Consider the following 14306-nt stretch of genomic DNA (forward strand, 5'->3'; position numbering starts at 1 on the left):
CATCCCACACGCCATCAGCTGGAGGTTATAGCAAAACGACGAATACACCGTTTCTTGACTATTCAGAACTGTTGCTCAGTCTAATACATCTCTTTTAACCTCTCATCACGTTCTTCAATTATCGTTTTTGAAGAGTGAGTGTACCCTATTGTTAAACTAACAGAGGATAAAGGACTTGTTTGTTTCAACTGTTCAAGGTATTTTTCTTCCTTCTTGTTCTTTTTTTCTCTTTTTTTTTTTATCCTTTTGGTTTTTGCTTATTTCAGTTCAAAATCTTTGATTTTTCTTTCTTTCTTTGGGACATTCGCTGCTTTTGTTTTTGTTTTGAAAAGTTTTGCCTAACCACAAAACCAGGCAGATTTGGTAACACCAACCAATACAAGGACTTTCATAATTTAGATATTTCAGATATCTATCAGCCGAACAATAATCTAATCTACCTTCTATTTCCAACATGAAGAGTTTGCTCAAAAGTACCAGAAACAAGAGAAAGAGTGTGAATGAGAAGTCTTCTAAGTCCAGCTCATCTGGTGCACAAAAGACTACGAGCAGATCAGGTAGTAGGTTGGCAGCTGGTCGTACTATGTTTGATGCCAGAAATAAAAGTACAGATTCCGACCTAAATAGTACTGACGGAACTACTGCAGTCAACAGTTCTATCCCTCCATTTGCACGTAGTCCTCCTGCTGGTCAAAATTCTTATGGTTTGAAACCCAAAGGTCAGAGAGAATCAAAGGCCTCTAGTGCAATCATTGAACCATCAAGAAGAAGTTTGGATAGCCACGTTTATGATAATATTTCTGAGTACTCTAAAATTAATAACGGCTCTCAAAACCAAAATGATCCAGACAGCAGTAGTATAATATCCGATGAAGAGCCAGTAGGCAAACAATTTGTTTCTCCTACATCCCCTGTCCACAGGGTCAAAAGTGAGACTCCAAGTGTTAATAATGACGAGACAATGAATAAATTATCGTCATCAATGAGCAAAACTACTATGGATGCTGAAAGCAATGAACAGGAGGCTCTTAATTCTAACACGGAAATTGATGATCCAACTGCCGCATCTTCTGCTAATGAGAATAAGAGCTCCTCATCTGTCTCTTTGGGATCTAATACAAACACCAACACTTCCAATATCACCAATTCTAATAATGAGCAGGGCCATCTATTTTCATCCGGTGTTAATCAAAAAGCAAGCTCGACCAACAATACAAACCCAAGTGCTCAACAATTTTACGCTCCAAATCAACCTAACTCTGGGAAGTCTCAAGAGCAACGTCAATTTTTCCATCAAAAGGATGAAGCTACAGGTACAAAGAAAAATGAAAATGACCTTGAAATTAAATCTACCCAGTCCAATAGTACAAAAGATGACACCACAACTTTGGTTTCGAAGACTAATCTCAGTCATATTCCAACAACGACAACTAATGCAACAGCTAGCACTGCTTCTGCCCATTCCCCATTGAATGGCTCAAACTATGATCATGTTATTTTCAAATCTGGTTGGATTAACAGAGGTACTAATATGACCTCTTGGTCATCATCAGTAACCAGCGATACCTGGAGATTATATCGTGCTGAGTTGAAGGGCTCAAATCTTCTTTTGTTCAAGCCTCCAAGCGACTTGGGAATTAAACACTTCGAGCCAAGATATAATGGGCAAGGGGAAATGCGGCCACCTGAACCGTACTCAGCGGATAATGCTTCAGGGTTGAGTCCTTCCAACACAATTATTGAAGAAGGTATAGCCAGATCTTCTGCGAGTGTTGATGGCATCCAAAGTCAACATTATGATAACATGGACAATAAGTCTACCATCAATAATAACTGGAGCAATGTTACCGCGGATGCTGGCTCTGGTAACGTTAATATTAGACTACCAGGGGGCTTCCCTTCAAAGAGTGAAATATCATATGTCTCAGAAGTGTATCCACACCCAGATCTACAATTTGATGAAGCTGATACCATTTTGAATGGATCTTTGGAAGCTGTCTGCCATACTGTGTTATTTAATACTTCCGAGGATAGCAGATTATCATCGCAATTAATTTCTGTGATTCCTTTATTTGGAGACGCCAAGATTGCAGTTGATTACTTTGTTCAATATGCTTTTGTGTTTATGAGTCCTGCTACCGTTGATTCGTTAAACTCCAAGATTAAAAGCTTCAAATTTCCTTTACATGCCTCATTGCTCAACAGAAAGAATGTTCTGATAAACGAAACAACTGATAGTATCATTACGAACAGATTGGGATTGGTGGTTTCAATTATCCAAGAGCAATTCCCTGGTATGTTGATGGATGCTATGATTTTTGAAAAATTATTGACATTGTTAGAGTTAATTGGAGTGCACAATGATGCTTTTGCAAACGAATTGAACCGAAAAATTATCAGCCAGCAGCAGAAAATGACCGAACTATTGGTTTTTGATGCCGCCTCTGCTTCTAAAGCCATCACCAAGGAGGAGAGTGTCTTAACTGCTGATGAATTCTTGAAAATAGATTTGAATGAATTCAGTGACCAAATCAACTTGATTGACTTGAAATTCAACAAAGAATGGAACCCAAAAACTGATGCCTCTTTATTATACGAAACTGGATATTCATACTCTAGATATAATCCTTTGATCTTTGATCCGGTTTCAAATATTCATTATTTGGGTCGTATTTTGATCCAACATTTGTTCGAAGATGATCAATCGAAAGCCAGTGTCCAATTCCGGGCCAAAGTTATTCAAAAATGGGTTGAATTGGGCTCTATATTCGATAAGAAAGGTGATATGGTCAGTTGGTTGGCTATTGCCACTATCATTTGCTCTATTCCTATTCTCAGATTGAAGAAGACCTGGTCTGTCGTTGACTCTAAAACCTTGAAAATTGTGAGCACCGAGTGGGGTCAAGTTGTGTTTGAATTAGACAGAAGAAATATGACAAGTGATGCTGCCCATAGATCTTCATATCATGTCATTGCTCCACAGGGTATCGGCGAAAGTTATTCCAAATTTAGAGTTGTTCCATACTTCGGTGATTTAACTGTCAAGTTAACATCTTCTAACATTACTCTTAAACAATGTGAAAAGAGAGTACAACGTGTTAAAATCAGTTTCAACAGATGGGATGAATATTTAGCAATGGTTAAAGAAAAGAATGATTTTGGTGCATTACAGACCCCAAATCCAAAAACGCAAAGGTTGCTATACAATTTGTTAAGCATTCATGTTGGCTTGTCTCGCCTTACTCAGGATGATGTTATGCAACAATCCTTGGAGGTTGAACCGTCAAATAGCTCATCATTGTATGAATTTTATTCATCTTACGAAAATGACAAACCTCCAATCTCTGCTGGTATTTTCTTCCCGATCTTATTTACAGACTTCTTACCAAGCTATAGATTATTTGATAAAGATTCTTTGATCCAAGCTGCCGGCGGTCATGGTAGCAAAAGAGGCGGTGAGGTCACCAAAATACAGGCGGTTACTGGGGTCAACATTGTAGATTCCACTGCCATTCATCACCATTACAAATTGAGACGCTCCAGTCCATTGGCTGACAGTATTTTTGATTTGTTGAATATTGATAGTGATGTTTTTCATGTTGGCAAGGATTTGATTTTCAAAGCAGTTCCAAAAAATAACATTTTGTCTGCTGATGGCAATTCCAAAAATGATGAGAATAACGGAAACATTTCTCACAAACCAGTTGTTGTTAATGTTGTTGCCAAAGCATCTTCCTTCGAAAAATTAGTTGATATCTTGGTATTGACTCCTAATATTTTCAATGCTCACATTAATGAAGAAGATATGCAAAAATATTTGACCAAACATAATCTCTCTGGCGGAAGTATCAAGTTGGATATGGATATTGGTGTCTACACAGAAACTTTCTTTGCTTCTTACAAGAGTTTCTGTAATTTGACCACTTTGATTGAAGGTCTTGGAAGAAGGTTTATTGGTGCCAAAGCTGCCGCCATTTCGATAAAGAAGCTGAAGGACAATAAAGAATATTATGCAGCCCATAGTGAAAGATCTTTTCCAGATTGGGATAGCAGTGTTGAGTCAAATAATCCAGAAATCAATTGGAAATATGTTGCCCAAATTGAAGCTGGTATTTTGGAAGCTTTATATGCTCTTATTTCTGACTTTTATTCTGATTTCACTGATGAAATTGAAACAAAGCAAAGTTTTGTGGACATTTTGAAAATTATCGACCAAGAAATTGTCAATGAATGGAAAACTATTTTGAAACAGCATAGCGATGGCCATGACGAATTATATGAACTATATGAAAATTTGCAATTGCTTTACAAAAAAATTAGAAAATTCTACATAAAGAGAAGTTATAGACCTCTTGATTTCTATTCAACTCCTCATACTTTCTCCTCAGTTGTTGATTTTCCACCGGATCATGCCCACCTTCCACCATCTTCTCAATTTGTGGAAATCCAAAAACTTATTGAAAAATTGGATGTGGTTGTGTTCGATTTATTCCGTCAAACTACAGTTAATGAGTGGATGGTAGTTTCTGATTTGTTTGAAATGCAATCCACCAGATCATTGACTGGTATTTTCAGCTATAAGCAACATTCGCCGGCGATTTCCGAAGAAGATTTGAAGATTTTTAATGTGTTTTCCTGGTTGGAAAGTTTGTATGTGGATGTCCCTGAGGTCAAGTTGCTATCCAAATTCCCGTCAAATATCAGGGCATTGTACGGATTACACGGGAAAATAACTTCTTATTTCTTGAACCAAATTATTGAACCAAGAATCCCATTGTCCAAAAGAAGAAACAGAATGACAACAATTTTACAAATGTTGGCAATTATCAATTGCAGAATGCAATCCTGTTCGGTGTTTGCAGATGAAGGTTCTAGAATTCCAGCATTTTTAGAAACTTGTATTGCCATGGCCGTCTGTGCTCCTGAAAGTAGATGGTTTGTTAATGACTGGATTTATTCTGCTCTTAAATTGCGTTCTAGGACTGGTGACATGAAATGGGACACCTTGAGTGATTTGGTCCCCTCATTTAATAGTAAAATTTTATTGAAAGATTGCAGAGCCCCATTGACTCCATGCTTCGGCTGGTTGGCAGAAAGATTGTTGGAGGTTGGCTGCTATATCCCTAATGTTTCGGTCGAGAATCCTTCCTTGCTTAACTTTGACAAGAGACGTTATGTTTACAAGTTGATACATGGTATTATGGCTCTAAAGAGAGAAGATTCTTTATATTCTAAAGAAGAATTGAATGATATAAAGAAGAAATTTGAATTCTTATATAATATCAAAAGAAGTGTTTATGACTTGAGAGATATCAGGGAAATTGCCAGAAAAGAAAATAAAGATTATCCAAGAAATGAACAAAAGAATAAGCTATTCCAAAGACTTGTTGAGCAAGAATTTTATAAATTGAAGAGAGATGTCAATAAAAAGGAATCTCTAGAGATGCAGGAGCTCAAGAGAAAACAAATTAATTCAAAGATGGTTGGTAAGCCTCAACAAACTGACTCTAAGGATATCGCTACTATGAGTAGATCAAATATGAATGTCGGTATTTCTAACTCTACCTCGACAAACTCAATCCAACAAAATGCTGTTCTTAATGCTCATACCACCACTCAAGCCAAAGGTGGAGGTAGATTCAGAATTGGTGGATTCTTGAAAGCTGTTCGTCCATTCTCAATCAACGTGGGAAATTCCTGGTCAGCGCCAGAAAGAGTTGCTTCAATTTCTGAATTGCCTGATCCCGCAATATTTGAGGGAAGAAGTGGAAAAGCGGCATTACAGTTCAAGTTATTTAATATGAAACCATTAATTATCCACTCCAGTGATATTGAAGGGTTCTTCAAGCTAGTTGATGTCGAAGGTCAGGAATACTGTTTCCAAGCAACTAGTGACGTTGAAGCTAACGATTGGGTTAAGAATATAAGTGAGGCCAAAAGATATGGTTACTTGTCTCAGGAAGCTAAAGAAAGAAACGGTAATAAGGTCTTTGGTGTTCCAATACAACTTGTTTGTAAAAGAGAAAATAATGTTATTCCTTATGTGGTTCATAAATTATTGGATGAAATTGAAAGACGTGGTTTGGACGAAGTTGGTCTTTATAGAGTTCCAGGTGCTGTTGCCAATATTCAATTATTGAAACAAAGATTCGATGAGTCTGCTGAAGAAGTTTCTCTTGAAGATCAAAGGTTCCTTGAAATCAATACACTAGCGGGTTGTTTCAAATTGTATTTGAGAGAATTACCAGAATCTTTGTTGACTTCAGAATTATTGCCTTCCTTTATTTCTGTTACCAGTGGCGAAGACATTGTTGATGGAGTATGTAATTTAATCAAGAGATTACCATTCCACAACTATCATTTGTTGAAGAAGTTAGTGACTCATTTGAATCTTGTTACTGAACACTCCGATAAAAATAGAATGGATGCTTCTAATTTGGCCATGGTGTTCTCCATGAGTTTCTTGAGCTCTTCTGATACTGATTTTACTAGAAGCTTAGGAAGTTTACAATCTATTCTTCTTATGATGATCCAAGAACCTGAAAGATATTTCAAGAACGCTGAATATGATGCTGCAGTCAGTAGTTTCGAACAATAGGTTTTGCCTTTTTCCATTTTCTACGGGTGTTAGTTTTTTTTTTTGTGGGAACAGATTTTACAGAATTCGCCTTCTGCCTTGTTTGATTAATTTTTTTTCCTTCCTGTTTTTGTTCTTAAATTTTCACATTTGCTTCTTTCTATTTTCATTTTTAGCTTTCCCTAATTTTGTCTTTATCAATCTTTCACTTTTCATTATTTTGTTATATATGCTTTTTTTTTTCCTTTTTTTTTATTATTATTATTACTATTTTTACCAATATTGTTATCATTATTATTATTATTATTATTATTATTATTATTATTATTATTATTATTATTATTATTATCACTTATTTACTCATTATTACTTATTTATTTAGTATTACTCCCATTATTTTGTGTTTTTAATTCGTTGTTTGTTGTTATAGTTTCATTTGTAACCCGTTAAACTCAAAGCGCTCTTCAATACCTCACTTTCCCTGTTAATTGTTGACGATTCGTTCAACCTATTGTATGGTATCTGACTAGATCTGTTCTCGAAGCTGCTTAAATATTTTCAAATTTAACTCAAAAGTGTATCATTACATAGACCGATCCAATCAAAAAGAAGAATATATTACCCGAAAAATGGCTATTTGCAAACAGCTATATTGAATCTAATTATATACAAGTTATAATACTAGAATATTTATTGGCTAATGGTCTTTTTGAAAGCAGATTTCTTCATGATACGGCCTGCATTCTTGTTAGCTTTGCTCAAGTTATCCTTGATGGCTTTTTGAGACATTTCGATTTGTCTTTTGTTTTCACTTTTTTGTTTAGCATCTTTCCACATTTCCAGAATACTAGCCAGCTTAACTGAACCATCAGGGTTGAGTGGCGGTGGAAGAATTTCAGTTAAACCAAACTTTTGTCTAAACCATTTTTGCTTGAACAAAGTTGTTTGAGAGATCGAGAACATGGAGTTGATGGCAAAATACCAAATGATGGCAGCAGATAAATTCATAGTGAATGGAATAGAAGCCAATGGCAAGATGGTGAAGAAAAGCTTCATATTTTTTGACATGTTCTGAGCACCAGTTTCACCACCCATTCTCATGAACATCATAAAAGTGGCAGCGGTCAAAACTTGCAAACCAAGATAAGGATCAGCAGCAGACAAGTCAGTAAACCAGAAAAGACCCCCTTCAGAGAACTCTTGAACTGGGTAGTTTGCCATCTTTCTCAAAGCCCCAAACATCCCCAAAGCAAATGGGATTTGAACTAATGGAGCTGCCATATATCTCAATTTGATACCATTTTGCCTGAATAATTGCATTCTCTTTTGAGTTATTTGTTGGGTCATCATTGGATCGTTACCGTAAATTTTAGCTTGTTCACCCAAGGCGTCCATTTTTTCTTTGACTTGTGACATTCTACCACTAGCATCAGTAGCCTTCAAGTAAAATGGAACCATAAGCAATCTAATACCGATAGCCACAGTGGCAATAGTACCCCACCAAGGCATACCAGTGGTAACACTAACCATTTCAAGAGTTCTTGCGAGGAAATCAGCAGGCCATAACCAACCGGAAACAATACCGGCTTCACTCAAAGCACCAATATGATCACAGACAACACCGCTAACGGCCTGCACAGCATCACCAGCCACAGCCGCGGCTTGGTCATACATTTGAGGAAGAGAGTCAGTGATTTCAGTAATTTTTTCGGTAACAGATTCACTTGGAGTGTTGGTTGAATTGAATCTAGCAAACCCAAGGATACCAATTTTTGGAACAGGCTTGAGAGAGCCACGGAATTGTAATAAATTGAGACTACCTCTTGGGAGAGAGCCCAAAGCCCCCATTCTATTGCCCGCAGGGAGGGACAGGAGTCTGGTAACTCTACTGAACAAGAACTTAGACATGTCGGCCACCTTGATTTAATCGAGTAATAGATAACACCCTCTCAGACGCCATACGCTCGTTAACAATTCATTGAAATTTTCAATTTTTTTCTTCCGGTCAGGGCTAGAGAATCATGTGATAACCGCATATTTATACATAATTAGACATTTTCTTTTTTTTTTTTCTTGTGCTTTTTGTGGGATGATGTTGCAGAAGTTGATCCAACATTGTACAATTCAGATACTACCTGATTAGAAACAAAGTAGATGAGAAGCTCCATAAGAATAGGGCTCTTGCGCTCGATGCTTGAAAGCGAATGGAAAAGGTCTGTTTCAGTGTCCTGGAAGCAGCGAAGATGGGTGAATCCTGCAAGATATCATAGTACATCAGCAAACGAGGGCACCAATAATCATCAACGAGTAGTGGACCTTATTAAAAAATTGCAATCATATGGTGCTTCAAAGGATTCAAACATTACTCATGCCTTGAATGCATGTGGTGACTTGAAGTTGCAAAAAGATCACAATGAAGAAATGGAAAATTTACAAGATTTGTTGATGTCAATTGTAGCCAAAGAGAAATCACTAGACAAAGAAAGTATATTGGCCAAATTGACCGTTCTATATGGTAATAGTCACAACAGGTGCAGCAAAATAATCTATTTGAATGTTTTGATACGCTGTAACTTGTATTTTCATAGACTACACGAAGCATACACATTGACTTTGGGCAATTTACAGCAAGAGACAAAGCCTCCTATGATATCAAACGGAACACTTGAGTTGATGATTGCCAATTTGTTGCAACAAGAGTATATTGATCCAGCATTCAAAATTGCTTTTGATGGCTCAGACCATAAGTTGACTTCTAGAATATGGAATCTTATGTTATTCAAAGGTCTCAGTGCTGGTGACATTAATACCAGGGGACTAACCTGGCTTTGGAACCAGCGGATAGTAAAACAGTCAGTAACGTACTTATCGAACGGGCTGATTTCAAGACTTGCCGATGTATTTTCAACTTGCCCTTCATCATATTCAGGGAAGGTATATTCCGTGAAATCACACTTCCTCAAAAAAAACAACTTGAAAATGAAAAATGTATTCAAAAGTTTATTGATTTCATATTATAATTCTTTCACTGATTTCAAGTCGTCATTTGTTCGCATATACGAAACGTGGTCAATGAAGGTAAAAGCCATTGAATATCAGGATGTCAATTCACCTAATAACAGATATTTGCCTTCAATGTACGGTATCTGGGATTTTGGTTTGAAAGCTAGCGACTTTCCACAAATTACTGAAAGCATGAGAAAATATAATAGCCTCGATGATTTTGATAAAATTTTTAATGTTTCTTCAACAACGGCTTATCATGATACGGAAGCTCCATCCCTCATGGGGATCGCGCGTGATTTACATCAGAAATCGAACGAAATACCATTTTTGGAATCAAGTTTCCCGTCATTGAGTACCCTATTATATAACATTTACTTGTCGCATGTGGTAGATAAGAAGTTAGAGATGCGAAACCTTTCAAGAGAATCATTTTCGATATTAAAATTGATCGATATTACTGGCAAGGCCACTCAAAGATATCGATTCACACTTAATCACGAATCTTTCACATATCTTTTCAAAGCAGCTCTCATTGATGATGGTACTGATTCACTAATGTATGTTTTACAATTTTGGAAAAATTATAAGCAAGAGATGGATAAAATACACCTCAGCCCAGTGATAGCCAATAGCATATTAGAAAGAATATTTCAAAATGGAAAGTTGGCTGAAAATACAGCTGTTTATTATCAAATGATCATTGAAGACCTAAAAAGAAATGGCTATGAGGTTACAGAGAGTTTCTTGAATGTTTTGAGACTGTCCTTGCAAAGATGAATAGATACCACTCTTCAATTCTCCAGGTCTTATTTAAAGAGATCTAGCAAAATTTTGAACAATTTTTATGCAATAAGTTTTTTTGCACGCAAATCCTTATGGGATTTTCTGAAGAAGGATAAACTTATTCATTCCCATGTAAATATAGACCTTGTTTAAATTGCTCGATAATTAAATGTTCTTCCCATAAAATATATACATACACATATATTTGCAACTTTGGTTAGAAGCACTGCACATACTGTGCATTTTTTTTTTTTCCAGGCCAAAATTTTTTCCAGGTAACAAACATAAACATTAATCTTACAAGTCAACCTCTGATTGAACATTTATTTGCATAGAAGCTCTCACGTTTTTAGCATAGGAATAACAAGCGATAATGGCATTCACTAATCCAATGACACAGAGGCTATCTCCTCTTGAAAGAATGAATCTTATACAGTTAAAGCAACATCTTCGACAGGAAAGATATTATAGGCTCAAAAGAATACAGCATAATTTGTCGATGAAGGAAAGGAAGAATCAGCAAAACTTAATTGATAAAATATGCGAGCATGTGGAAGCAACCTCCCAAAAGTATAGAAAATTAAATCAAGATTCTAAGAGGAAGTTATTGACTGCTGGTCCGTCTCTGTCAGTCAACGAAAACAATAAACAACTTGTTTTGTCCTCAGACAAAAATAAACAAATGGTCCTACCAGGAGATAGCAAAAAGAGAAAGTTTGGTCTCTTTTCAGCGGATTTCAGTTACGATGATATCTTAGCGGAAGAAAATAATAAGATCACATCCAAAGAGTTTGAGAAAGATAATTCAATATTACATATAACGAAAAATAACAATAACGGCCATGCGCTATCTGAGGGCACCAGCAAAAGCATAAACAAACACCCAAGCAACAATTCATTTATGAAAGTTAATCCGTCAAGCGGATTTAGATTCACAAAGAAAAACTTGTCTTTATTAAAGCCTAGTGAGGTAGATATTGCAGAATCAACGCGTGCCGAAGAAACTATTGTCAATACACAAGATACCCCATCGAAGATCGTCACAGGAACACAACCCTCAATGTTTGGTTCCAGTATTCCTATTAAGCAAGGGAATACAACTTTAAGTGAACCAGCAGCGTCATCTAGCCCATCGCTTGCGCAAGAGAAACCAAAACCTAGTACAGGATTCACATTAGGTTCAATAAAGAAAGCTGAAACAGAGGATCAATCTAACAAAAGTTTTTCTATTGGATCCAATCCATTGAGTTCAACCGGAACCTCTCATCTGTTATTTTCACTGATCAGCAAAGCTGGTGCTGAAAAGGAAGCGGCATCAAAGGCACCAGTGTCGCTGTTCAAATTTGGAAATTCCTCAAACGTTATCGCGGATAAGCCAGTTGGCAATGAATTGGAAGGTACCAAATCTTCAAATGGTGGATTTTTGTTTGGAAAAAACAGTTCCAAGCCAGCTACTTCCAATGGATTGAATTTTTCTTTTGGCACCAATTCCTCAAAATCAGATACCAAGGCACTAAAGGAACCAACGATCGCGAAAACTGATGTGATTAAAGAAAATGAGTCAGAAGCTAAAGAAAATTCTTCTGATGATAATAAGACAACAGCCTCATTTTCGTTCGGTAAATCTAATTCTTCCGAGAAGCCTTTCCAGTTTAACAAGCTGGCGGCGGGTTCATTTGGTAAACCAGTGACTGACAACAAAGTTAAAAGTGAAAAAACATCATTATTTTCGTTCGGTAAATCAGTGGATGATAAGAAGGTTGAAAATACAAAAACACCTGCATTTTCGTTCAGTAAACCAGTGGGTGACAACAAAGTTGAAGAAGAAGCACCAGTATTTTCACTTGGCAATTCAAAAACTACATTAGCAGAAAAGTCAACTGGTCAATCTTCAAATGTTGGCTTCAATTTTGGAAGCTCTTTAGGTGGTGAAAATAATTCCACTAAACCAAAACTTACATTTGGAGATATTAGTACTAAGTCGAGTTCTGCTGCTGAAGAGAAGGAGAAACCGGCTACTGCTTCTTCTGGCTTCTCTTTTGCAAATAACAATAAAGACACTTCTGCTCCATTTAGTTTCGATAAAGCATTGCCTACCGACACTAAAGCTTCTTCAAACCCAACTAGTACATTTGCTTTTGGCGGCCAATCTAAGGAGACAAAGTTGGGTCCTCAGATCTCTACTGCTGCTGTCTCGGAGAGCGGCTCACTGATTTTTGGTAATGATCTCAACAAGATTTCGGATCTGAAGCCTACAACTGGCGGATTTGGGCTCAAGAAATCATCTGAGGCTAGTGGTGCTACATCTATTTTCTCATTTGGTAAAACACAGCCTTCTGCTGATAGTACACAAGCCAAAAAGTCCCCATTATTTGGAAATGTATCTACCACTGATTCTACAAAACCTTTCACTTTCGGTGGGTCCAACCCAACAAATTCTTCAACAAGTGCAGCTAGTCCTTCCCCCGGATTCAATTTCGGAAGTGCTAAAACCTCAAGTGCCTCTGGATCTGCTACTGCGTTTAACTTTGGAGCGACTAACACCAAAATAGTGGGCGCAACAACTCCAAACTTCGGATTTGGTAAAAATATGAATGCTGATGAAGCACCAAAAAAGTCCACATTAAATTCTAGCTTTGGAAATCAAATGTCCGACAATAATAATTTGTTTGGTGAAAAGAGATCATTTGAAACTAATGATGAGCCAGATATGAAAAAGAAAGGCGCGTTTGGGAGCAGTTTTGGTAACAATAGCAATTCGTTAGCGACACCAAAACCCGCCCAACCAATTTTCGGAGGTGCTAGTGGCAGCACGAGCTTCAATTTCAGCGGGAGCTCATCTAAAACTCCTATGAATGGTGGCTCTAAATTCAATTTTGGAAATGTTGATGGACAGCAATCACAGCCAAGAAGCAGCACACCGTTTGGGACAACTCAAGCTTCTGGAGTTAATAACAGTAATAATAACCAGATTCTGTCAAACCCAGGAAGCTCTGGATTCAATTTTGGAAATAATTCGAATAGCAACAACAACAATAATAACAATAGTAATAGTAGTGGCGCATTTGGAAATAAAATTGCTGATGGAAATGGATTTAGTTTTGGTGGTGCAAGCAATAGCAGCAGCAATGCTAATAATGCTTTTGGTAATAACGGTTTTGGTAATAACTCTCAATCGAATTCTGGCGGATTTAATTTTGGAGCACAAAACAATGGATCTGCCTTTGGTTCCATGAATAATAGCGGTAGCCCATTTGGGAATACTTCCAATAATGGAGGTGCTTTCAGTGGTAATAACAACAGCCAGAACAATAACAACAATAATAGCAATCAAGGCGGTGGTAATGGTGGATTCAACTTCTCGTTCGGTGCTGGCAATAATTCTGCCTTGCCTGACCCAACTTCGGTGTTTGGTAATCCTGGAACTCCAAATCCTCCCCAAATGAACGCTGGCAACACTTCGAACGGGTTTAATTTCGCCCAAGGGTCTACACCACCAGTGACCCCAGGGACCACTGGGACCCCCAGAAGGATCCTTCACCCTAGAGGTAGACTTCGTCGATGAAAACTTATCGTAGTAGTGAAGACTTATTATATAATGTAATCCCATACTAGGTAATTCTTATAAGATAAGTGTTTAGTAGGAACGTATTATTTGGGGCGCCGGACCCCCATTAACAGAAAAAGGAATAGACAGGCCGGGTGACTAGAGAAAGCAGATGTTTTTTAGCATTTCTTTTTTTTTTTCTTCAGAAATGGTAAGAAAAACCCACTAAACACAAGGAAGGATTGATTTCAAGGACGGAATAACATAACAGGAAGTGGCACATACTGATTCAATCGAGACAAAACCAGAGAGCTCTTTCTCTGAAAACTGCATATATCCTTCTCACACATACAAAAACGTCTTGTATTTGTTGTCATTAGCACCAATCTACGT

General features: G+C 37.2%; 4 protein-coding genes across 4 annotated transcripts; 3 read left to right on the forward strand and 1 right to left on the reverse strand. All coding sequences in view use genetic code 12, as the record gives it.

The window, feature by feature from the left end:
- Positions 1–454: 454 nt before the first annotated feature.
- On the forward strand, positions 455–6598 carry BEM2 (GTPase-activating protein BEM2; the record flags this gene model as incomplete). The annotated part of the gene is made up of 1 exon (XM_064999472.1): positions 455–6598. The coding sequence occupies one exon, from the start codon at positions 455–457 to the stop codon at positions 6596–6598; it is 6144 nt and encodes a 2047-aa protein (XP_064855544.1).
- A 669-nt stretch (positions 6599–7267) lies between these two features.
- Positions 7268–8485, reverse strand: OXA1 (membrane insertase OXA1; the record flags this gene model as incomplete). Its single annotated transcript, XM_064999473.1, has 1 exon — positions 7268–8485. The coding sequence occupies one exon, from the start codon at positions 8483–8485 to the stop codon at positions 7268–7270; it is 1218 nt and encodes a 405-aa protein (XP_064855545.1).
- Positions 8486–8731: 246 nt separating this feature from the next.
- DASC09_058900 (uncharacterized protein) lies at positions 8732–10360 on the forward strand (the record flags this gene model as incomplete). Its single annotated transcript, XM_064999474.1, has 1 exon — positions 8732–10360. One exon carries the CDS (start codon positions 8732–8734, stop codon positions 10358–10360), a length of 1629 nt encoding a protein of 542 aa, XP_064855546.1.
- A 379-nt stretch (positions 10361–10739) lies between these two features.
- DASC09_058910 (uncharacterized protein) lies at positions 10740–13931 on the forward strand (the record flags this gene model as incomplete). The annotated part of the gene is made up of 1 exon (XM_064999475.1): positions 10740–13931. The coding sequence occupies one exon, from the start codon at positions 10740–10742 to the stop codon at positions 13929–13931; it is 3192 nt and encodes a 1063-aa protein (XP_064855547.1).
- Between the last annotated feature and the right edge of the window lie 375 nt (positions 13932–14306).

This window comes from Saccharomycopsis crataegensis, assembly GCF_037102585.1.
Source record: "Saccharomycopsis crataegensis DNA, jcf7180000000098, whole genome shotgun sequence".
NCBI lineage: Eukaryota > Fungi > Ascomycota > Saccharomycetes > Ascoideales > Saccharomycopsidaceae > Saccharomycopsis > Saccharomycopsis crataegensis.